The following is a 25,245-nucleotide window of genomic DNA, read 5'->3' on the forward strand; positions in this document are numbered from 1 at the left end:
TAGCTATCCCTGCTTTCTATTGGTTATCACTTGCTTGAAATAATTCTTCTGATCCCTTCACTCTCAGTCTATACGTGTCATTAAAGCTAAAGTGAATCTCTTGTGAGTAGCAAATCCCTGAATCTTAGTTATTTTTTATCCACTTATTCTGTCTTTTGATTGGAGAAATTAATCCATTTTTATTTAAAGTAATTATTGATGGGTAAGTAATTATCATCATCCTTTTGCTAATTGTTTTCTGTTTTGCAAATCCTTTGTTCCTTGCTTCCTCTCTTGCTGTCTTTGTTACTTGACGACCTAATGTCCCCCCTGGGGAAAGGCTTTGAGGGATCTATTTGGATCTTAATAGGAGGAGTACTGTGGATTCTGCCAATATCAGCTGAGGATTTTGCCCAGAAGGGTGGTAGCTGATCCATCAGGGGCAAATGATTAGTGTCCTTAGAATTAGCTCCAGTGCTGCCAGAGACAGCAAATAAAAAATGTTGAAGGGTCATTTGATTCATCCAGCTATTTAAGTTGCTGCTATCAAATTCTAGAATTATTTCTTCTTGAGAGGAAGAAATCCAGCATGTTATTTTTCTAAGGAATCTTGGCCCAATAAGTGAATAGGGGCAGAACAACTAAGGAGAAAAGGCTGAGTATCTCTTAGAGAGCCTAAACAAAATGGGATAGTTTTAGAAACATAAACCTGTTGAGATTATTTGATTACCCCCCCCCATTTGAACCATTTTAGTCTCCAAGGCAGGGGCTGTTTAATAACACCGGGTTTGAGCACCAAAAGTAAAGTTCCAGTGTCAATAAGGACAGAGACAGATTAATTCTCAATCTGGAGAGTGGTTTCTCCAAGTTGATTAAGAGGAAGAATTGAGGGTGAAAAAAATAAAAAACCTGTAATTCCTCGGAGTACCATCATTGTGAGTTAGGAGAGCACTAGAAAGGCTGATTAGAGGGTTGAAGGTACCTGGAGTGCTTAAGCTTGTAACCGTCTTTCTTCCAATGTCCTACCCTTTTGCAATAGTGGAAAAGGCTATTTGTGGGATTGAAAATTGAAGATTTTACTGGTCCTCCTTTTAGTTGAATCATCTAGGGTATGGGCAAGCTGGTTCGCTAAGTTAACTAAATCTGGAATGTGTAAGCTTTTTTGTTTGATTTAGGGGGGAGGTAATTAGGTTTATTTATTTATTTACTTAATGGAGGCACTGGGGATTGAACCCACGACCTTGTGCATACTAAGCACACACTCTACCACTGAGCTATACCCTCCCCAGTAAATCTGCAATGGACATAGTTTCTCATTCCATCCTGGTCATTTTAACTAAAGAGAAAGATCCTGGTTCGGCCTATTAATGAACACAGAGTTAAAGGCTACCCAAATGGATTCAACATTGAAAGGGAGACCAGAATTTTCTTTAAAGACAATTTAGAGCCAGCTATGGTAATCATGCACAGGCTCACTGGGCTTCTGGGTACAAGCTTGAACCTTATTCCAATCAGCTGACTTTGGGAAAGCCCTAGGAAATACCAAATGGAGTCACCTGGCGATTCCCTGAGCATGATCATATAATAAAAAGGCAAAGGTTTCTTTGTCCCCAGGTTGTAATTCTAAAGCCTTCTCAGCAAAACCCCAATTAGCAGTTTTCATCCAGTGTTGGGCCTGGCCTTCACCGACAAGCATATGAACTAGCTGATGTAAGTCAGAGAAACCAGAAACCAGAAAAGTTTGAGTGACTACATTAAATTCCTCAGCAAACCTGTGGGGATCCTCAGTTACCTTGCAAAAATCCTTGACTGTGGCTCACAGTTTAACTTTAGTCCAGAGAACATGCGAAATTAAGGGTTTAGCATTTGGATCCTCATAGGGTCTGATTTTTTAAAGCAGCAGATTTTAGTAGGTTCAGGAGAGAGGGAGGCAGGGAGAGGCCCAGAGAGAAATGCGAAGTTCAGCGACAGGATTAGAATGAGTAAACAAGGGTATAGGAGGTGGGGATGGTACAGAAGGAAAAGAGGAAGATAGTGCTGAAGACAAAGAGAACAGAGGGGAAGAAAAAGAGGCCTCAGAAGCCTTTCTGGAATTTTTTTTCCAATTTTTTGTTTGGTTAATTTAGAAATGAAATTTTGTAAAGAGGTGATTTTAGAATTTTGAATGCATTTAGAGGCCTCCAGGTACTAATTAAAATATGCATCCTTTCAGTTTGTTTAATTTTAGAGCCATGATTTTCTATTTAGTTCTGAGAAAAACAAGTTTGGAGATGTTGAAAGTTCCCCATAATGACCACTGGACTTTTAAATTATTTTTGGTTAAGTTGGTCCATTTAGTTAAAAATGTGCATAAAAAGAGACCATAGTTTTTGAACATAAAATCAGTCATAGTCCCAGAAGGACCCTCTTGAGAGAATTTAGAGAATTGGGATTTAAAAAAAAAAAAAAACTCAGAGGTTCAGAAAACAAATGAGTACTCACCAAAAAGTCAAAGCCTTCACAAAAACAAACACAGATCCCAAATAAGTTAGAGAGCTCAATCAAAAAAAGGGAGCTTGAATCTGAGAGAAGACTTACCAAACCAAAAGGAAGTGGCAAGCACAAGAGGATCAAGTGTGTACCATGCATGGTTCCAGGGATCATTAGCTCTTCAGGGGTTCATCTCCTTCAGATCCCCCTTCTGACACCAAGTAATGTCAACCTTTAAAATAAAAAGGTAACGGTTTAACCAGCAAAATTAAGTTTATTTGGGAACAGCAGACAAACTGCAATTCAGGATATGGAAACTACAGCAAACCAGTTTGGAAACAAAGAAGGAGTGTTCTCTTACAGAAGTAAGGAGGAAGTTAGAAGGGGCTATTTGTATGAAAGTTCACTGGGGAGTGAGATTTCAGAGTTGTAGCAGTTCTTCATTGGCTGAGTTGCAACGGTATCTCATTGGCTCAGTTATTTCTAAGCAAGAGGAAAATCTTCCTTCTTCCTGCTGGGGTATGTAAATTAAGCTGCAATGAGTAGTACATGTGTGAAAGATCCCCCTCACGGCTTCCTGACTCCATTTTGAATGAGCTTTTCCTTTATTCATTTTCATAGTATGTATATCAAGTCATTATGCTGTATACATTAAACATACAGTGCTGTATGTCAATTACACCAATAAAACTGGAAAAATAAAAATAAAAATACTCATATCTGCCAAGAAGTACTAAGTTTCTCAAAACGTATTTTATTTAATTTACTTTATTTATTATCAAATGCCACTTGGCTAAAGGTCTCTATAGCATCCTTTAAAAAGGTTAGAAGTCTAATTCATGCTTTACATTATTATATATTTCTTATTCTTTTCTTGATAGTTAAAGGTCTAGCTTTAGTGGTCTGGAATTTTTGTTAACCCAGACACAATATTCTGCACATACATTTTTTCTTCACTTCCAAATTTCATCTTCCCTGCTGTACTAGTAATGCAGAAAGCAAACAAATACATTAAGGTAAATGAGACAGTGAAGAGAAGTCAACATTGCAGGAGAAGTAGAAAGGTGACTTGAGGTTACTGACCCCACTTGTGGCCATGATATATCTAAGAAATAAAAGCCTAGATTAAAGAGTGTTGGTCAAACAAACAGACCCAATCCTGACATCCCTGAGAATCTTTCAGATGGAGAAGCATCTCCAAAGAGAACAATTGTTTTACAAAGATCTGACAACAAATTTTCACTTGTCTGTAAATTTTACTTGAAAATAACAAAGGTAAAATTAAGTAATTACATTTTCCTACTCTTTACACTCATTTGACCTAAAATAAAATTTCAAACTCGGAAGAACCTAGAGGCTATCACCACAAATCCTGGTCAATCAACCTGGAGTTGCCCCTACTTTCCTGGTATCACAACCATCCACCATACATACTAATACGTGGCGAGTGACACAAGCTTCATCAGATATCCCCGATTAAATCTATTACACTCAGTTTTTACCTCTCAGAAGAATCAGGCTGTGAGGAAATTGGAATAAAGTCAAGCATGGGGGAAAATGTGGCGTATGGAAAGTACTGGGAGGCTAGCTACATAAAATGGACTAAGCTGACAAGATAATTTAACGGGGGATCCTGAAAACACTGCAATAGCAAAAAGGTTCAAATGGACTGCTACAAGAAGGAAAAAAAAAAGTTAAAAGGAGTCAAAGAGAAAGTCAAACTTCATTTAATTCACAACTTTGTCTCCAGAAAATTCTACTCTTCCAAGATTACTGGGTAATAATGGCAAGAGTCGGGGAGAGGTGCAGGAACTAAGAAATAGACCAGGAATGCAAAATTACCACCTTGCCTACTCCAATTCACCTTTCGTTCCCTCGCGTCAGCTCACACTCACCTAGAAGGCACAGCATAAAAGGAACACCCACCAGTGGGCTGATTAAAACGTTGTAAAACAGGCAAAGAACGGCGCTGTTACACTCCCTCCTGGAGGTGGTCATTTCGGCCCCTACCTTCTGTGTTCCGGGAGGCAAACCTTCCCACATCTGGGTCCTTCTCAGGGACTCGGGTCTCAGCCTTCTCAGAAATTCATGGCCCTGTAGGTGCAGAGACGTAGTTCACACTCGCTTCTTCTAGGAAGGGGGCGGGTAGCGGAGGTAATGGAAGCGGGGCTGGGCCTCTGGAGATTGGGTAGGCCAACCGCAGGTCGACTGTCCGTGTACCATGTCCGCGCCCACACAGGGCAGGAAGAGCCATGGCTCTGACGGGCGGGATCCAGGGGCTGCACTTGATGAGTCTGCGGGGGCCGCCCTGACTAGGCCATGGGGTCGGGGGTTAAGGAACAGGGACGAATCGGAGGCTCTCACCTCACCACCGTATCCCTGGCCCTGCACTGCTCCACCGCCAGTCCACACTGAGAACGCTGGTGGCGGGAACAGCTCTAGAACCGGAAGCTCTCGAAGGAGAAAGAGACAAGGCCGGCAGGGCGCGCCCGGGGGCGGGGCGGGGCGGGGCGGGGCCTAAGGCCTAGGGCAGCGGAAGTCTTTTTTTCGCCCCGGAAGTAGGCGTTTCGTTCCCTTTCCTCACCTTCCATCCGATTTCAATTCTCTCGTAGACTTGCTTCTTCCGAAACCTCTAGGAACCGCCTGCCGCCCCTTGCCCGCCTCCCAAAGCCTGCCGCCCCGCAAGAATGCATTACCTAGTGCCACGGTCACGGTCGCCGTCACAGGCACCCTCAACCCCACCCCTGGCCTGCCTGCCGACCCTCTCTCTCCTTCACCCGCACCTGCACGCAAGCTCCCCGGGCCGCAGGTGCGGACGGCGGCGGAATTTCACGCCCCGCAGAGGCCAACCAGCTCTGGGGAGGGGAAGGGGAGGCGCGGTCGGTCGCGGACTACTTCCAGGCTGATGTCCCAGGTGCGTCCGAACCCCTTAGGCACAGCTGGGCCGGGCTCTGAAGGAGCGTCCTCGGCTTCCCCCTACAAGTTCGAGGGAGGGGTGGGTCCGGCTCATGGTGGTTCGCCGCTGATTCTCCACTCTCTACAGAGAACTTCTCGTTCAGAATCCCTGAAGACTTTAGAAGCACAGCTGTTGATTCTGTCGGATGAGGAATCTACCTGCTTTTTTAAAAAGACCAGAGCGGGGGATCAGCTGTGTTTTCTTGAATAGTTACGGTTAAAATGGAGGCAAGAATTGAATTTTAGTCGATGTCCGCAAGGTGCAGGCCTTGTATGGGCCAACAAGTCATCCACGTCGTGTTCAGACTCTACTTGAGATCTTTCACTTTGTGGATTTGCTTCCGTTGAAATTCATTTCCATAGAACTGCAGTTTCTATTACTGACATGACCCCTGAGGGTCCACAGACAGGCTCTCTGTGAGGAAGTAAGCCCATGATTTCTGTGCAGCATTGTGTTGCACAGAATTAGCAGTACAATTTAGCAGTACAAACCATGTTTCCTGCCTGCCCTGACGGAGAACAGTGTGATAGTGACCAAGTCAATTGTCTCCTTAATCAAGTGCGTCCGCCTTTTCTTTTGCAGATTGTGCCTTTTTAGCCAAGAAACATGGAGGTAATTCACGGCAGGCCCTACTACTGCAGGGAGCTTGAAGGAGCTGACATCTTGTCAGACACCTTTTACTCTAATGAATTGCACACTCCACTACAAACAGCTGTTCGCCCAACTGCCTCAGAGGACAGGTAAAACAAAAAATAGAGAAAGCAAACAATTTAAAAGGGTTTTAATATATTAGCTAGAATGTTTCTGTATATGAGAAAAAGCATATCTGGTTAGGGGCGCTTGTGTTTATCACATCACAGGGAAGGCATAACATGACGATTAACTAAACGTTGAAGTGTCCATGTCTGTTAGGAACTTGATAAGAAGTAAGAAGTAAAAAGTAAGTTAGTGTGTATTTTTAAAAGGCAGACATCAAATTCATCCACTATATTCTAGAACTCTAGAGTGATCAGTTCCTTCATTTGCAAATTAATGTTTTAATCAAACTTTTTTTATTTCATAAAATGTAGTGTAGTGGTTCCCTGTCATCCTCTAACACCATCTGCTCAAAAATACTCCCAAAATCTGTTATTCATTGTTGCTGTGTAAATTTTTGCTTTACCAAATTTCCTGTATCACATTGATTACAGATTGTTTGAAATTGCATCTAACATTTATTGAGCTTTTTCCATATGTTGGCACTGTGCCAAATGTTTTGTATGTAATTTTTTAAATATTTACAACAGCCCTATGAGGTAAGTACTATTATCCCCATTTTATATATGAAGTAAGAGGTATAGAGTAATTTTCTTAAACCTTAGTGCCAGCTTTTCTGTATTGTATTTACTTGATTCATTTTGAGAGAAAAAAAATCTCAAAACACTTGGATGGTGAAAAATCACCTGTGTGGTTGTTTTCTTGCTTTTTGTTTGTTTTATGATTTCACTTGTTCAGGTATCTCTTTTAAGAATTCTTTCTCATTTAAGAAGATGACTGAAAGGTACAAACTTCCAATCACAAAATAAATAAGTAATGGGGATGTAATGTACAGCATGGTGACTATAGTTAATAGTACTGCATTATATATTTGAAAGTTGCTAACACAGTAGATCTTAAAAGTTCTCATTACAAGAAAAAAAATTGGTGACTGTATAGTGGTGGATGCTAACTGGACTTGTGATCATTTCACAAAATAAACAAATATTGGATCATTATGTTCAGTATCTGAAACTAATATAATGTTATATGTCAATAATATTTTAATCTTTTTTTTAATTCTTTCTTTAAGAAATCAGACAAGAAGTCAGCTAGCTTCAGTTTAAATACTCCCAAAATGCGACATCATTACCACACAAGCAGTCCATTCCATTTTTTAATCCTCCTGATTGTTGGATAATTTTCTTTCTACTCAAAAAATTTTTCCTCCTTCCATCTGCTGACCCTAGTTTTTCCCTCTAAAGCAATTCAAAGTAAGAATAATTCATAATCTCCATGCTAGCAGCCCTCCAAGAGTTTTGAAGATTCTTTTGGCTCTGAGTTCTCTTTGCCAGATGAAACATTGGTTCTGAACAGACTTTACTCTTTTTTCTTCTTGCATCCAGGCTTTCACCATCTTGATCAGACTTTCATGGAATTTGTAAACATACTCTTTATATGAAAAAATAAAAATAAATCTTTTTTCTTTAATTATAAAACTAACACTTATCTCCTTATAAATACTTTAGACATCATGGAAATCCATAAAGAAAACAAATTTTCCATTTTTACAACAGAAGGAAAAATTATGAAATTAAAGCACAAGTTATTCATGTATGACTGAAAAATTGTGCTGTACACCAGAAATTGACACAACATTGTAAACTGACTATAACTCAGTTTTTTTTAAAAGTGAAAAAAAAAAAAACACAAGGAAGAAAACCTCTGTACTTCCTTTTTCCAGAAACAGTAACCATTGTTAAAATCTCCATATGTGTCCTCTCCACTTTTTTTTTAAATTTGAAGATCATATTCAACATATTTTTTTGCAAACTGCTATTTTTACTTAATGAAAAGAAATATTTTCATATTTGTGGAAAAGAGCTCAGCTCCTTTCAGCTGACTCAGTCCTTGCTGCACCTCCTCTTCTACTGTTACCTGATTCCCACAAGCGGCTGTCAGCCCTAAATTCCTACTCAGCTCCAAGGACCATCTGATTAGGCAGGGCTTCCCTGGAGTCAGAGGAAACCCTTAGCAGATTGTATGTGATCTGGGGGTGAGCAGTTGTCTCTGGCTCAAAAGCAGCAATGTAAGTGTTTATATTTGACCAAAAAGGATCTGAGTAGGAATTTAGGGCTGCCATATCTGATGGAATTCATTATTCCATGAAAAGCATTCATATAAGGCACTTCACTGAAATTTTAATCCCTCTTCCTAAATAGTCATATGTTGATTAGTAATTGGCTCCAAAACACTTTAAATGGCATGAAGTTTAAGCAAAACATCTTTGAGAAAATATTGCTTTTCATTAACTATAAAATTAAATACAGCATATGTTCAGTCACCTATAAGCTTTAATAAGATATTATTTGAAGCAATATCTGGGTACAACCATGTTCCTAGCTCCTAATAAATAAAATTTGCTTTTCCTTTTATTCCATGTGAATTCTTTCCTTTCATAGTCCCCAGATGGGGAAGCCAGGATGATCATGTATTCTCAATCCCTCCTTTTAACTGCGTTTTGAAAAGCAGCTGGGCAGCCTGCAAAAAATAGAAGTTCCTTTTCCTCTCAATGGTATTCCTCTGAACTGCTCTGGAAAGTGTCCTCAGGATAGTATTGGTAACTCTCCTCTATCAGAGCTAAGGCTTACTTCTTCAGACCAGGTTCAGGGTCTGTGGCTCCCAACTCAAACCTCAAGATATCTCAAAAACAAAACAATGAAAAATGAAAAGCTCCTGGCTTTTAGGGATTACCCTTCATAATGGTAAGGATGAACATAAGTCCTAGCATATGTTACCTCTCAGCAGCTTAATTTTCTAAACATGGATGTACTTAAAGGGATGCCTTTTTAAAGTACTATAATGCATTTTGAACTAACTTGACAATTTAAACAGAGATGGAAAATGATTTCCTCACATCCACCTACTTTTTTTCTTTCCAGAATAGGCAACATAGTCTAAGTCCACTGTTACCTAGCATTGGTCGGTCAGCCAGGTACATCAAAATCACCTGAGGAGTGTTCTGAAAATGCAAGTTCCTGGGCTCTGTCTGTAGATATTCTAGCTCACTAGGTCTGAGATGGGTCCAGGCAATCTGCATTTTAAGTTTTTCAGCTTATTTTGAGAACCACTGAGCTAGCAGAAAGCACTGAAAACAGTAAGAAAACCAAGATTATGGTTCTGGCTTGCTCACTGACCAAGGGCGAGTTAATGTTTACACTTCAGTTACTTTCTTCACTGGTATATTTTGGAACAACTATATTAGTCACTATTATGTATAATTAATTGATCTCCTTTAAAATATTAATAAATGGTGGTATTCTTTTGTATTTCTTCCATTGAAAACTTAAGAATGGCAGGTACAGATATTCAAAATCACAGATGCCTGCCTCCTTTTTCCATTCAGTTGACATCTTACCTCTAGCAAGTTTCCTAGCTCATTAAGAAAACAAACATGTCAATTAAGGAAGTGCCTTGAGAATAGCTTAAGATTTAATTATAAATTCTCATTTTGTTTCTGGGTTCATTCCATTGCCTTCTGATTCTCAAAAACATTTTTTTTGACTGTTAGCTATCTGTCAACTAAGAATGAGAGTATGTTTGTTCTGAGATTTCCTTTAGTCATGTCTTCTAATAATTACTGGCTAAATTCAACCCCCCCAAGTCAAAATTCTGTAAAGTGACTCTAAAGTGAGATATTAGTTCATCCATAGGGAACATATCTTTCTCAAAAATAAGTAAACACTTAATTTTATGTGACTACAGATTGCAGCACTAACAACTTATTATTTGCTTTGTTATGGAGCCATCTATTAGTTAAGCTTTAAAATTATTAATCCTAAAATTTCAATATTTATTTTGTTAGTTCCGTCTGTAAATGCTGCTAGTATTAAAGCTAAGGAAGGAACTGTGAAACCCTAAAATAAAAGAGAAATATGACTTTTTTTTTTTTGCTTTACCTTTTATTTTAAATGGTTTCCTGCAACTTACTGGCTTCAAATAAATGCCAACCCAAATGATTGATTAACATATTCTACTGGCTCATCTTCCTAGGACAGTGTAATATATGAGGGTCAGATGCTGAGAAATTGACTCATCTAATTTAAATGTAACTTTTAAAAACTTAGATATTAAAGCTTAGGTTGTCATTAATCAAATGCGTTTAAATATTTTTCACTTGTCATGCCCCCCAAATTGTGTCTGTTGATCATAGCCATAGATCATACCTCAGAGAGCTGAGAGCCGAATGCCTACATCCCTTCTACAGCACCCCAAATCAGTGGTCACCAGATTCTTCTAGTGCAGGGGTTGGCAAACTTCTGTAAAGAACCAGATAGTAAATATTTCAGGCTTTACAGTCTCTGTCAAACTATTCAACTCTGCTGTTACAGGGTGAAACAGCCATAGACAATAACCAGTATATAAATAAATGGTCATTACTGCATTCCAATAAAATTTTTCTTACAAAAACAGCAATAGGTAGATTTCGCCTATGGGCCATAGTTTGCCAACCCCTATCTAGTGACTTTATGAGATAATGCATTCCAATTATAAGATAATCACAAGTATTAGTTCTTCATTCCATTCAAAAATGAAATTGCCAGAAATGGCACTGCCCTAAGGGCAAAAGTGGCTTCTGTGCTTGTTTACCTCTTTGAATTCCTATTTTTCCTCTTATGGAGCCCTGGTATCCCTTTCTGTCTTGTTAACAATGAGTTGCTTTCAAGAAGGTGCTTTTCTTTCCCCCGCCCCCAGCATTTTGTTTTGTTCTGTTTTGTGTTCTCTAGGCAAATTAAAACAGTCTAATAGAAATAGAATTCAACTTCTCCAATAAAATTAAACCCAAAGTACTATTGGTTCCCTTTCTAAGATTTTCATGTCATTGTCTGCTCTCAAGAAAAATGACCCAGTCAATAAATATTTGTTGAGCACCATATATTTGCAGGGCACCATGCTATATCCTGGGGATTCTGTGGTGACTGTGTCAGAGTCCTTGTCTACAATGACATGTCATCTTTTTGCTATGCTATGGAAATTGTGATGAATCGATGTTCTTTGTTCTCTTGAACATTGTACTGTTCATTTCTTGGTGATAGTTTACTGGTTGATTATAAAAGGATATAACTTAAGAACAGCCAGATGGAAGAGATGCATAAGGCAAGGTATGTAGGATGGGGCACAGAACTTCCATGCTCTCTGAAGACACTGCTCTCCACCCATCTCCACGTGTTCACCAACCTCAAAACTCCCTTCTCAGCATTTTTAGTTGTTTTCAGTGGGACGGCTAGTCCAAATAATCCAGACTGCCATTACTGGAAATTGGAAGACATTAAATCCTTCCTACTTAGGACACAGAGCTTTAGCCAGATATTTTTAAGAGTTTTGTGATCTTAGATTTGGCAATGTATTCTTAGATGAGACACCAAAAATGAGCAACAAAAGAAAAAATAAATTAATTGGACTTTATCAAAATAAAAAACTTGTGCTTCAAAGGACACTGTCAAAATAAAACGCAACATACAAAATAGGAGAAAATGTTTGCAAATCATATATGATAAGGGACTTATGTCTAGAATATAAAAGAATTCTTATGCCTCAATAAAAAAAAGACAACCCCAATTTTTATTTTAACAACATTTTCTTTTTTTTAATTGAAAAAAGATGTACACTTTCTGATGTACAGCATAATGTTCCAGTCATACATATATACACACATATATTCCTTTTCATATTCTTTTTCATTATAGGCTACAACAAGATATTGAACACAGTTCCCTGCACTTCACAGTAGAAACTTGTTGTTTATCTATTTTATATATAGTAGTTAGTATCTGCAAATCTCAAACTCCCAGTTTATCCCTTCCCATTCTCTTTCCCCCTGGTAACTATAAGTTTGTTTTCTATGTCTGTGAGCCTGTTTCTGTTTTGTAAATAAGTTCATTTGTGGTTTGTTTGTTTTTTTTTCAGATTCCACATATGAGTGATATATGGTATTTTTTTTTCCTCTTTCTGGCTTACTTCACTTAGAATGATGATCTCCAGGTCCATCCATGTTGCTGTAAATGGCATTATTTTACTCTTTTTTATGACTGAATAGTATTTCATTGTATAAATATACCACAACTTCTTTATCCAGTCATCTATCCATGAACATTTAGGTTATTTCCGTGTCTTGGCCATTGTAAATAGTGCTGCAATGAACATTGGGTGCACGTATCTTTTCAAATTAGAATCCCCTCCAGGTATATGCCCAGGAGTAGGATTGCTGGATCATATGATAGGTCTATTTTTTAGTTTTCTAAGGAATCTCCATACTGTTTTCCACAATGGCTGCACTAAACTATATCCCTACCAACAATGTAGAAATGTTCCCTTTCTCCACACGCTCTCCAGCATTCATCATTTGTGGACTTTTTAATGATGGACATTCTGACTGGTGTGAGGTGATACTTCATTGTAGTTTTGATTTGCATTTCTCTGATAATTAGCAACATTGAGCATTTGTTCATGTGCCTGTTGGCCATTTGTATGTCTTCACTGGAGAATTGCTTGTTTAGGGTTTCTGCCTGTTTTTAGATTGGGCTGTGTTTTTTTTGTTGTTGTTGTTGTTATTAAGTTGTATGGGCTGTTTATATATTCTGGAAATTAAACTCTTGTCAGTTGCGTCATTTGTAAATATTTTCTCCCATTCTGTAGGTTGTCTTTTTATTTTGCTTATGGTTTCCTTTGCTATGCAAAAGCTCATAAGTTCAATTATGTCCCATTTGTTCATTTCTGCTTTTATTTCTATTGCCTTGGTAGACTGCCCTAGGAGAACATTGCTAAGATTTATGTCATAAAATGTTTTGCTTGTGTTTTCTCCTAGGAAGTTTAGAGTGTTTTGTCTCATGTTTAAGTCTTTAAGCCACTTTGAGTTTATTTTTGTGTATGGTGTGAAGGTGTTTTCCACTTCCTTGATTTACATGTGGCTGCTCAGTTTTCCCAACACCACTCTGCAGAGACTTTCTTTTCTCCGTTGTATATTCTTTCCTCCTTTGTTGAAGATTAATTGACCGTAAGTGTGTGGGTTAACTTCTGGGCTCTCCATTCTGCTCCACTGATCCATATGTCTGTTTTTGTACCAATACCATGCTGTTTTTGTTACTGTAGCTCTGCAGCACTGTTTGAAATCAGAGAGGGTCCATTCCAGCTTCATTCTTTTTCTTCAGTGTTACTTTGGCAATTCTAGGTCTTTCATGATTCCATATAAATTTTAGGATTATTTGTTCTAGTTCTGTGAAAATGTCATGGGTAATTTGATTGGGATGGCATTAAATCTGTAGATTGCCTTGGGCAGTATGGCCATCTTAACAATATTAATTCTTCCGATCCAAGAGCATAGGATATCATCCCATTTCTTTAAGTTATCTTTAATTTCCTTAATCAGTGTTTTGTATTTCTCTGTGATAAATCTTTCACCTCCTTGGTCAGATTTATTCCTAAGTATTTTATTGTTTGGAATGTGATTTTAAAGGGAATTGTTTCTTTACTCTTTTTCTGATATTTCATTGTTAGTGTAAAGAAGTGCAACTGATTTTTGTATGTTAATCTTGTATCCTGCTACCATGCTGAATTCTTTTATCAGCTCTAGTAGTTTTTATGTGGAGCCTTTAGGGTTTTCTATATATAATATCATGCCATACACATATAGTGACAATTTTATCTCTTCTCTTCCAATTTGGATCCCTTTTATTTTTTTTTCTTGCCTGATTTCTGTGGCTAGGACTTCCAAGACTATGTTGAATAGAAGTGGTGAGAGTGGGCATCCTTGTCTTGTTACAGATTTTAGTGGGAAGGCTTTCAGATTTTCACGTTAAGTATTATGCTGGGTGTGGGTTTGTCATAAGTAGCTTTTATTATGTTGAGATACGTTCCCTCTATACCCACTTTGGTAAGAGTTATTTATCATCCATGGGTGTAGAATTTTATCAAATGCCTTTTCTGCATCTCTTGAGATGATTATGTGATTTTTGTCCTTTCTTTTGTTGATACAGTGTTTCACACTGATTGATTTGCATATGTTGAACCATCTGGTGTCCCTTGGATGATCCAACTTGATCATGGTGCATGATCTTTTTTATATGTTGCTGGATTCTGTCTGCTAATATTTTATTGAGGATTTTTGTATCTATGTTCATCAATGATATTTGCCTATAATTTTCTTTTTTGGTAGTGTCTTTGTCTGGTTTTGGTATCAGGGTGATGGTGGCTTCATAGAATGAGTTTGGGAATATTCCCTCTTCAGTCTTTTGGAAGAATTTGAGAAGATTGGTATGAGTTCTTCTTTATATGTTTGGTAGAATTCCTCAGTGAAGCCATCTGGTCCAGGACTTTTGTTTCAGGGAGGTTTTTTTATTGCTGATTCTATTTCACTTCTAGTGGTCAGTCTGTTCAAATCTATTTCTCTTGATTCAGTTTTGGTGGACTGTATGTTTCTAGAAACTTGTCCATTTCTTCTAGGTTGTCCAATTTGTTGCCTTACAGTTGTTCATAGTATTCTCTTATGGTTTTTTGTTTTTCTGTGATGTTGGTTATAATTCCCACATTTTCATTTCTTGTTCTGTTTATTTATGTCTTCTTTCCTTCTTGGTGAGCCTGGCCAGAGGTTTGTCAATTTTCTTTACTCTTTCAAAAAAACAGCTCTTGGTTTGATTGATTTTTTCCTACTGTTTTGTAAATCTCTATTTTGTTTATTTCCTCTCTGATCTTTATTATTTCTTTCCCTCTGCTGACTTGAGGTTTTGTTTGTTCTTCTTTTTCTAATTCTTTTAGGTGGTAGGTTAGGTTGTTTACTTGCGATTGTTCTTGTTTTTTGAGGAAGCCCTGTATCGAAGTGAACTTCCTTCTTAGGACTGCTTTTGCTGCATCCCATAGATTTTGTGTGGTTGTGTTTTCATTGTCATTTGTTTCAAGCTATTTTTTAATTTCTTTTTTGATTTCATTGTTGACCCATTGGTTCTTTAGTAGCATGTTGTTTAGTCTCCATGCAGTCAATTTTTTCTTGTTTGTTTTTCTATGGTTGATTTCTAGTTTTATACCTTCATAGTCAGAAAAGATGCTTGAAATAATTTCTGTCCTCTTAAATTTGTTGGAGCTTCTTTCATGTTCGAGTATGTGGTCTATCCTAGAGAATGTTCAATGCGCACTTGAAAAGAATGTATATTCTGTTTTAGGGGGCATATAATGTCCTAAAAATATCAACCAAGTCCAACTGTTCTATTGTGTCATTTAGTATCTCTGTTGCTTATTGATTTTCTGTCTGGAAGATCTGTCCAATGATGTAAATGGGGTGTTAAAGTCTCCAATATTATTGTGTCCTCATCAATTTCTCCATTTATATCTGTTAGTATTTTGTTTTATATTATTTAGGTGGTCCTATATTGGATGCATATATGTCAACAAGTGAGACAACCCAATTATTAAAATGGCAAAGGACCTGAATAGACATTTTTCTAAAGATGATATACAAATGGCCAATAAGCACAGGAAAAGATGCTCAACATCATTCATTAGTCATTAAGGAAATGCAAATCAAAACCATAATGCAATACCACTTAACACCTTCTAGAATGGCTATGATTTTAAAAAATAATCATATAAACAAGTGTTAGCAAGAGTGTGAAGAAACTGGAACCTTTGTACATTGCTGGTGGGAATGTAAATTGATGCAGCCACTGTGGAAAACAGTTTGACTGTTCTTCAAACAGTTAAAAATACAGGGATTTTAGTTGTTTGTCTTGGTCCATTCACACTGCTTTAAAAAAAATACCACAGACTGGGTAGCTTATAACTAACAAACATTTATTTCTCATAGTTCTAGAGGCTGGAAGTCCAGGATCACAGCACCAGTACAGTTGTGTTCCTGTGAGGGCCCTCTTCCTGGTTCATAGACATCACCTTCTCGCTGTATCCTCACATGCTGGAAGGGGCGAGCAGGATCTCTGGAGTCTCTCTTATAAGAGCATTCATCTCATTCATGAAGGCTTCTCCTTCTTACACCATCACATCTGGCATTAGGATTTAAATGTATGAATTTGGAGGGATGCAAGCATTCAGACCATAGCATTCCATGCTGAAGCTATTTCAAGAGTCTCTTTTTTTTCACAGATATCAGGAATTAAGGGAGTCGCTCCAACGATGTAGGCTCCCCTGGGGCACTGAAAGGGAATATGGTGGGGTGATACCCATTTCACTTCCTGAGGAACACAGGCCAAAATGTGAACCTCCTCGTGTCATGGGCAAAGGACATCAGCATTATGGATTTGGCGGAGAAACCTGGGCAAGGTAAATAAACTTTCCACCCCTCACATAGAGGTCTTTATTATTCAGTTCTCTCTATTTCTTTTATGCGTCTTTTGTTAACTTAAATCTATTTCCAAACTTATTTCTCTTACTATTTATGAAAGGACACAGATAGGAAAACTAATTATATAATTTCTAATTATCAAGCCAGTAAAAAAAAATGCTATAGGTGTTTTTGCTTTCTTTAAAGATGTTTAAGTGTGTGATCAGAAATTTTGATTCATTTAATTCCCCTGCTAATCACATTTTACCTAAACCTAAATGGGAATGTTCCTGAGAGAGAGTAAATTAATTTTTTTGCTTTAGCAAATAGCTGGCCTAATTTGTACCGATGTTCCTGATTTTTGGAAATTTTGATTTCTAATTTGTTTATCAGTCTATAGTCATCAGAGTCTGTTAGGCACTATTTTCAAGTATTAAAATATTTCAGTTGTCATTTATAAACCTTAAACCTACTCTTTCAGCAACTTTATTCAAAATACAGGTTAAATCTGAAGAGAAGGCAAAAAAAATTTGAGCAGCAAATTAAATGCCACATTAACTATTTACTAAAAGGCATGAAATTTACTCAAAGCAAAATCTATCAGACCTTCATACAGAGCCTACTTACTACTGCTTTATATAACAATCCTGGTTACTTAGTTTACTAACAATCTAGCTAACTTTTTCTAGTTTTTTGTCCTAAAGTAGTTCAAAGAAATAAATCAGGAAAGACAAGCTGCAGCTAGAGAGAAAATCAGTTACAATACAATCATGTGGCAGCCTTATGAAAGCCTCTGTGAAGCAATGAAAAGCGAACAAATGAAAAGGCCTCTCCGTCCAACTGAAAAGATGCAAGTATCAACACATTATAGATAGTGAGGACCTCGAGTTCACTAATTCATCCAGCAGATTTGTGTAAGCCCCACTCTAATGGAACTTACTTTCTAATATAGTACAAACTTATAATATCTTTGTAAACTGGATGTTGTTATCCTGGTTTTGCAATAAATAGAGATCCAAGAGACTCTACCTTTCCTTGGGTCAGACAGTTATGAAGTTTCAGAACAAGGATTTGAGTCCAGGTTTATTTGACTCAAAGCCCATGTTCTTTTCATCTGTTCATTCATTCATTTACTCTAGCTATTCCTTTGTCTATTCAGTAATTTGAATATAGCAAACATTGTTTTAGAGATTAGTGGTATAGTTCCTTATGGAGTTTACAGCTCTGGTCCCTGAAACTTGTATATTAAAAAAATGCACAATATTCTAAAAGAATTAGAAGAATACTCACAGAATTCCAGTGTATAAAAAAGAAAACCAAAGACTAGCTTCTTAAAGAAAATCTAGCTTGAAGTGAGAGGTTTCTGTTAGTGTCTTACTTAATGCAGCTCTAGGACACTGGAAGAGGAAATGTTTATTCCAATTAGAATGTCAGCCATCCCTAACTCAAAAATAGAATTTAGTGTATTCCAGTCTCTTCACACCCTTTTATGTTAAATATTATCATTTTGACATATTTATCTCTTAAAAATATATTTAAGGCAAAATCCAAATATCTTCTGATACAATGCAAATCACTTGGCAAACCGCTACAGAATAGGTTTTATCTTATTTCCCAACAAGAAATAACTTCTATCATAATATTTTTCTTTCTCCCCCAAGAAGAACCTTTTAAACCAAAGAACAGAATATTTTCTAGCTCTCTAAGCCTCATCTGGCCCATGTAAAAGCTTGTTCTCATAACCACATCCTACCACCTTCCCTGGGGGAGATTTTTGGAGAGGTGTTGTGGTGCCACACTCACCCCACTCCCTGCGGGAACAGAATCACTCCTTTGCCTCATCAACCCTCCAGTCATATGACTTTGGGAATTGAAAGTTTTACTCCTTAGGAAAATGTCTAGGTGAGACGTCCTACAATATGTCATCTGAATTTAAGAAGTTAAAAAAGCATGGCTTACTAAAGGAAATATAATTGTATATATATTTATATATGTGTTCCAGTGCAATGTCAGCATCATGTTGTGTGGGAAATCACTGTCCCTTTGACACTTTTTGACGTAACTAAGTAAAACTCTTTTAAAGGAACATTAGCAATATCTACTTAACCAGAATGTGCAAGGTTTAGACATTCTAAATGAAGTCAGAAGTCATCTAATTCAGCATCCATTCACTAGAAGAATGAAATCACAAAGTAATGAAAATTTATAACTTAGTTTTCACTTCCATAGAGACTTGTTTTTATAAATTTGGTGAAGTAGCATAATTTTTACTTTGTCTAAGAAAAAGGGGAAATGGATTCTTCCTGTAACATACTGTCAAATGTTAAAAAGCTGTAAAGTAGATCTATAGTATTCTGTGAACTAATGAATACTCTGAAATTCCTGGTAACTGGTACTGTTTATTAATGATGATAGTAGTGGTAGTGGTAGTGGTAGTAGTAGTAGCAGTAGCAGTAGCCATAATAATACTTGAAGATTAATATGACCATATGAAGCAAAATCACAAAATATCCCTTCCCTATTGCTTAAAAAAATGAAACAAATACAAAATTTACCAGCAGCCCCTAAATAAGAAAATGAGAACGACTTTATGCCACTAATTTTAATGTGCCAAGGAAAGAAAATCTATGTAGTTTATTCTAGTCCCAAACTAAATGTTTCTCAAAATGGCATTTTGGGCATTTTTGTCCCACGTTTTGAAAGATATTTTAGCATCTCTGGCCCCTTACCTATCAATACCAGTAGCATCTTGCATTCATTGTGGCAAACAAAATAAAAGCACCCACACTTATTTCCAAACTCTCCCTGAAAGTGTTGGGGGTACAGGGGGAAGCCAAACTAGTGGGTGAGAGGCATTATACCTGACCCCACCCCTGTATTCCAAATGCATATTGAGGCAAGGTGAGTCTACAAAATCCTGCTAATTCTTCAATTTGGAGAGAAGAGTAAAAGATTAAATAGGTAACAATATTAGAAAAGAAAAAAAGCCTCAAGAGTTGAAGCTTCTGTTTTGAAACAGCAAGATCTCAAGAGAAACAAAGTTCTGCAGAACATGTGCTCTTCCAGAATGCTGCATTGACTTCAGGGAATGAGCAGAAGCACATGGGTATGGGTACTTCCCTAACTGGAAGGAGCGCTCCCTGTAGAGGATGTTAATGGGATCTTAGACAGTAGTACCCAAGATGCCCAGGCTCTATGTGAGCCCTTCCTCTCTGCCACCTCCATCTCATCAGACCGAAGACAAAAGAAGGAATAGTATTCAGTCATCAAGCTTGTAGCACAGACAGAAAAGCGAACTCATTTCAGACGACAGAATCAAGGACAATTCACCCACACTATATCATAGCAAATAGCTGGGTTTAGATAGAGCTTCCCAATTAAACACATGTAATTTGAGGACAAATGGCAAGGCAACTTTGTAATCCAGGAAGGGAAAAGAAAAAATATGACATGTAAAAAAAACCACACATGAAGAAACCAGTCTGGAAAACAACATAGCCCAGGAAACAAAAATAGACTCCCTATAAAAGGATGAAATAAGTATGTGACTCTAATAAAAGACAAGATGCTTAGACAATAGACTATTATACAAGGAGTGATTACATAGATTAAAAAAAATGAGAAAACTCAACGTGTTGTCCATGGACCAGCAACATCAGCATCACCTAGGCAATGGTGAAGGCAAACTCTTGGACCCTACCCAAGGTTTACTGAAACAGAATCTGCATTTTCATAAAATCCCTCAGCTAATTCTAATATGCAGCAAAGCTTGACAACCATTGCTCCAGTATAAGAAAATGCAACACTTTTTCATTCAAATGAAAATGCACTCACCTCCCCAAAGTCTCATTAATTCCTGCATCCAGTTCCAAGTCTAGGATCACTGGTGATGGTCACTCCTCTCCATTTCAGTCATAATCCTGTCCCAGTAGTTTATATTTGTGCATTTAATAAAGTAAACCATCACCAACACACCCTATATGAAATAATAAGGAAAAGGGAGAGGAGAAAAAGAAAATTAGTTAATATATATATATAAAATATACAGGACACAGCAAGGAAGGAAATATGGGAAGTGAGTACAGTCCTCATTTCTATAGCTGGTCATGAGGCTATTGTTGGTGTTATTTCCTTCCTCCACTACCCTCTTCAGGTTCTCCTGCCCTCAGCCCTCATCTGAGGAGTTCATTACCTGGTAGGACATACCCAAATTTTGTTCCTGGGAGATCTAAGCTCTTAATGGCTTTGCCTTTTTGAGGCTACAACACGGTTATTCTATTAACCTAATGCCACTGGAAGCAATGCTAAGAGATGTCCAAAAGATGCTTCAGGTTCTAGAAATACTCCCTTCCCTCACTGTGGTGTAGCAGCAGTCCTCTTGACCTTGACATTTAGAATCAATCATCCCAGCCACTTGGTATAATCCTTCTTGCCTGTTTTCTCCAGAATCATAAGGAGCCTCAAATTACCACATCCTCAGTTGAACATGTACCTATGGAAAAGATATGGTATCATTTTGTTTATGTGTGGAATCATTTGATATGTAGTATTAGGAAACTTGGTTCTGTTTCTCTCTATGCAATCTAAAGATCATAAATACAAATCTATCTTGTTCTTTTTAATTTGTCATAACATTCCACAATAAGGATACATCAGATTACTTAGCCATTGTATTTCTTTCTTTTTCTTTTCTTTTCTTTTTTTTTTTTTTTTGTATTAACTAAATATAATGAATATCCGTGTACAGGCCTCCTTGAGCCCAATACATAAATATTTCTCTAGGGAAAGTCCTAAGTGGAATTTATGGGTCACAATATATAAATATTTTAAAAATCTTTATTAGGGTATGGTTCCTGTACAGTAAACTGCACATATTTCAGATGTACACTTTGATGAATTTTGATAGATGTATACACCCATGAAACCACTACCACAATCAAGATAGCTAGCATTTCCATCACTCCCCAAGAAGTGCAGTTTTCAAATTCCCAGTTTATCCTTTCCCTCTCCTTTACCTGCTAATAACTGTAAGTTTGTTCTCTATGTCTATGAGTCTGTTTCTTTTTTGTAGATAGGTTCGTGTCTTATTTTTAGATTCCACATATAAATGATATCATATGGCATTTTTCTTTCTCTTTCTGGCTTACTTCACTTAGAATGACAGTTTCCAAGTCCATCCATGTTGCTGTAAATGACATTTTATTTTTTATGGCTGAGTAGTATTCCATTGTATATATCACATGTTTATTCAGTCATCTGTCAATGCACATTTGGATTGTTTCCGTATCTTGGCTATTGTAAATAGTGCTACTATGAACATTGAGGTACATTGGGAACATGTGTCTTTTTTAATTATATTTTTCTCCGGATATATGCCCAGGAGTGGGACTGCTGGATCGTATGATAAGTCTATTTTTAGTTTTTTTAAGGAAACTCCATCCTGTCCTCCATAGTGACTGCACCAATTTACATTCCCGCTAGGGGGGTTCCTTTTTCTCCACACCTTCTCCAGCATTTATCATTTGTAGACTTTTTAATCGTGGCCATTCTGACTGGTGTGAGGTAATATCTAGTTGTAGTTTTGATTTGCATTTCTATACAGTTCTATGAATTTTTTAAATTTTAGTGGATACAGCCCAAGTACTTTATGTTCTCATGGTAGTGTCTAAAAGTATCCACTTTGCCATACTCTTAGCGAACTGTGTTATATTATCAAACTGTACAATTTTTCCCCATCTAATTAATATAAAGGTTATCATCATTATCAGAATGCATTTCTCTGGTTAGGTTGAGTACTTTTTCCTTATGCTCATGTTTTCTTATGTATGACCATTTATATTTCCTTTTATGTTCTTACTCTTCACCCATTTTTGTTGCTTGTCTTTTAGCTATAGACCCCTAGTAGATCTTTATGTTCTGGATGTTAATCCTTTATGTATCTTTATTGTAAATATTTCTTCCAATCTTTGTTTTATTTGAGCTTTTTTATCCTGTCCTGTCTTCAGAAGTTTTACATTTGATGTTACCAAATTTCCTTTTGGCTTTTGACTTTTTTTAAATCTTATTTAATATATTATCCCTATCACTAAGAGAAAACATATTTTTGTATATTTTCCCTTAATATTTGTATGCTTTTCCCCAATTTTTTAGATTTTTAATCCATCTGAATTATCTTTATAAATAATATGAAATAAAAGTCTTTTTCCCAAGTAGCTAGTTTCTCCTGCATTGTTTATTGAAAAGCAAACCTTCTCCCACTAATTTAAAACTTTTTCATATATTGATTTACCATTTATACATGGTTGTATCAGTCTTTTTGTCTTTTTACTATCTCAGCATAATACTGTGTTAATTTATAAAGATGTTCAATTTCATCATTTCTTTTTCAGAAAGCTTCCTGTTGAACAATTCTATTATTTGTCACAGAACAAAAAAAGTGATGTCTATGGAGATGACTCTTTGTAAGTCTGTGGTTCCTTTTCCTTATATGATCAAATAACATTTTTAAGTGGGAATGAGTTATATGAGAAATAAAAAGGTCCAAAATGGGAACTTCTAGAAAAACAAAAATGTTCCTTTTTTTCAGTAGAGATCATTAATTATAGAAACCAAACAACAAAAATAAAACAGATACACTAAAATTTACTAATAGTTTGTTGCATTTAAACAAGTGAAAGAAAAATAGGAGATATATACAGAATAGTAATGTTTGAAGTGATTCATACAGATCATTTCCCTGCCTTTGATCTAGTTATTCAATCTAGTAAGAATCTGTTGCATTTCTTAAAAGGTTCATAGAAAATGCCCCAGCACCCTCAACAAAAGTTTTAATCAGAATTTTATGAGAGAAGTGTGTTATGACAATCTACAAATAACTCTTAATAAAATTACTCCCTGAGTCTCTTTTTTGGATAAGGAATACTTAATTTACCATTTGCTTAGAGGAATAACTTTCTACTGTATTACATTATTGTTTGCTCTTTGAAGTCTGTTGTACATACTATAAGAGCATACTTTAAAATTTTTAGAATAAATCACTGACAGCACTGAAGAAACAATGAAAATACCAATTTTTACACTTCATTAGAATTGTTAGGAATCTGTTTATAGGTAAGAAGTTAATCTAGAGTTCAGCCACAAGAGGGAGCCAGAAATACATGAAATCTGTGGTTACTGGGGCTTATTTATCCCTTTAGGATTAGTAAACTTGCAGCATAGGGTGGCAGTAAAATAATGGGTAAGTTCAGGTCAAGAAATTGGTGTCTCTGAGCATTTTTAATTTTCATTTTACCCTTTCAAACTTTGAATTTTTTTAAAAAAGCTTTTTTTTATTTTTCTTATTTTTTTCCATTTTGAATCAAGTCAATTTTAGGCATGTACTTGTCAGTATCAGCTAAATTTGTCACATGAGAAAAATTTTAGATGCTGACTTAATGTTTCATATATAATATCCAATCTGGTAATTCTAGATCCCATAGATTCTTTTTTTTTAAGTTGAATTATAGTCAGTTTACAATGTTGTATCAATTTCAAGTGTATAGAATAATGTTTCAGTCATACATATACCTTACATATATTCCTTTTCATATTTATTTTCATTATAGGTTACTACTAGATATTGAATATAGTTTCCTGTGCCATAGATTCTTATATTCATTGCCTTCCCACTCCCCTACTCAACCAAAAACATAACTGAGAGACAAGACATGCTTTTTTTTAGTTCTCAGTGCACAAACTTAGCGTCCAAATAAACAAAGATAAACCTTTTAAGATTCATGTGAATTATGTATTTATAATACATTATAGACTATTAAATATGTACCACTTTCTAAACAGAGAAACATAAAAAAAGTAAACAGTATATTCACATTTTACTGACCTTTACCGTCAAATGATGGCATGCTGTTTATTTTTCATAACTGAAATACTTCAGAAATATTTGCTTAGGCTGAAACTAATTGTTGAAATCACGTGAAAGAGGAGGACAATCCTTCTCTAGTGTGGACTTTGTTCCTGGGCTGCACTGTTATTTCTTAGTGTGCTGGGCTAAGAGTAATTAGTAAATACACAACCTTTGAATGAACTGATTCAGAAAAGGCATGCCTCCGGGAACTTGTTCAGCTTTGTCCTGGCCTCTCTGCGACTGGGCAACATTTGCTATCATGAGAGATCAGCAATCCTGGGCAAAGGGACAAAGCACCCACAGTACTTACATGTTTTCTCCAATCAGGCCACACTCAGGTCACTTTAGGTCATGTAATTGTACCACGTGCATGGTGTCAGGCTACCTCAGAGCACTTTGGTGCTTTGCCTCTGAGAGTGAATGTCAGTTAAGAACCAGAGCTCTATCATTAGAAGTTAGAAATGCAAAACGGATGGTGGGTGGGACTGAAGTTAGAATAAGCATAATGGGAAAAATTGATCAATAGACAACTGGTCAACACTCTGGTCAACACTCAGTGTTCCAGAAAGTCAATCAATAATATTATCTTAAAGACACTGTATTTTGCAAAAGGGATACATCTTTATTCTTTTTTTTAAAAACATTTTTTATTGATTTATAATCATTTTACAATGTTGTGTCAAATTATACATCTTTATTCTTAAGCAAGTTTCTAATAGGAATGTAAGCTTTGAAAAGTCCTTAACAGAAATTAAGATTTGTTTCCGTTTTTACTCTAGGATGCCCAAACCACCTAATTCAACAGTAAGGTAAGTATACATAGTTATATTTTCCTTCCCTATTATAATCAAGAAAAAATATTGGCCGTCTGTATGTCTC

At 36.6% G+C, this 25,245-nt stretch overlaps 1 protein-coding gene and 1 non-coding gene across 2 annotated transcripts in view; one reads left to right on the top strand and one right to left on the bottom strand.

The window, feature by feature from the left end:
• Positions 1–1,191: 1,191 nt before the first annotated feature.
• On the bottom strand, positions 1,192–1,264 carry TRNAT-AGU (transfer RNA threonine (anticodon AGU)). Its single transcript has one exon. It is a non-coding gene; the product is annotated as a tRNA-Thr (tRNA).
• Positions 1,265–6,010: 4,746 nt separating this feature from the next.
• The window catches only part of SPMIP4 (sperm microtubule inner protein 4), a 38,218-nt gene continuing 18,983 nt past the window's right edge, over positions 6,011–25,245 (top strand). The window contains exons 1-4 of the mRNA XM_031455070.2: positions 6,011–6,144; positions 16,286–16,462; positions 22,853–22,924; positions 25,146–25,175. Coding sequence (XP_031310930.1) covers positions 6,011–6,144; positions 16,286–16,462; positions 22,853–22,924; positions 25,146–25,175 — 413 coding nt within the window. The remainder of the gene's footprint in view (positions 6,145–16,285; positions 16,463–22,852; positions 22,925–25,145; positions 25,176–25,245) is intronic.

The sequence above is a fragment of the Camelus dromedarius genome, chromosome 7 (genome assembly GCF_036321535.1).
Source record: "Camelus dromedarius isolate mCamDro1 chromosome 7, mCamDro1.pat, whole genome shotgun sequence".
Lineage (NCBI taxonomy): Eukaryota > Metazoa > Chordata > Mammalia > Artiodactyla > Camelidae > Camelus > Camelus dromedarius.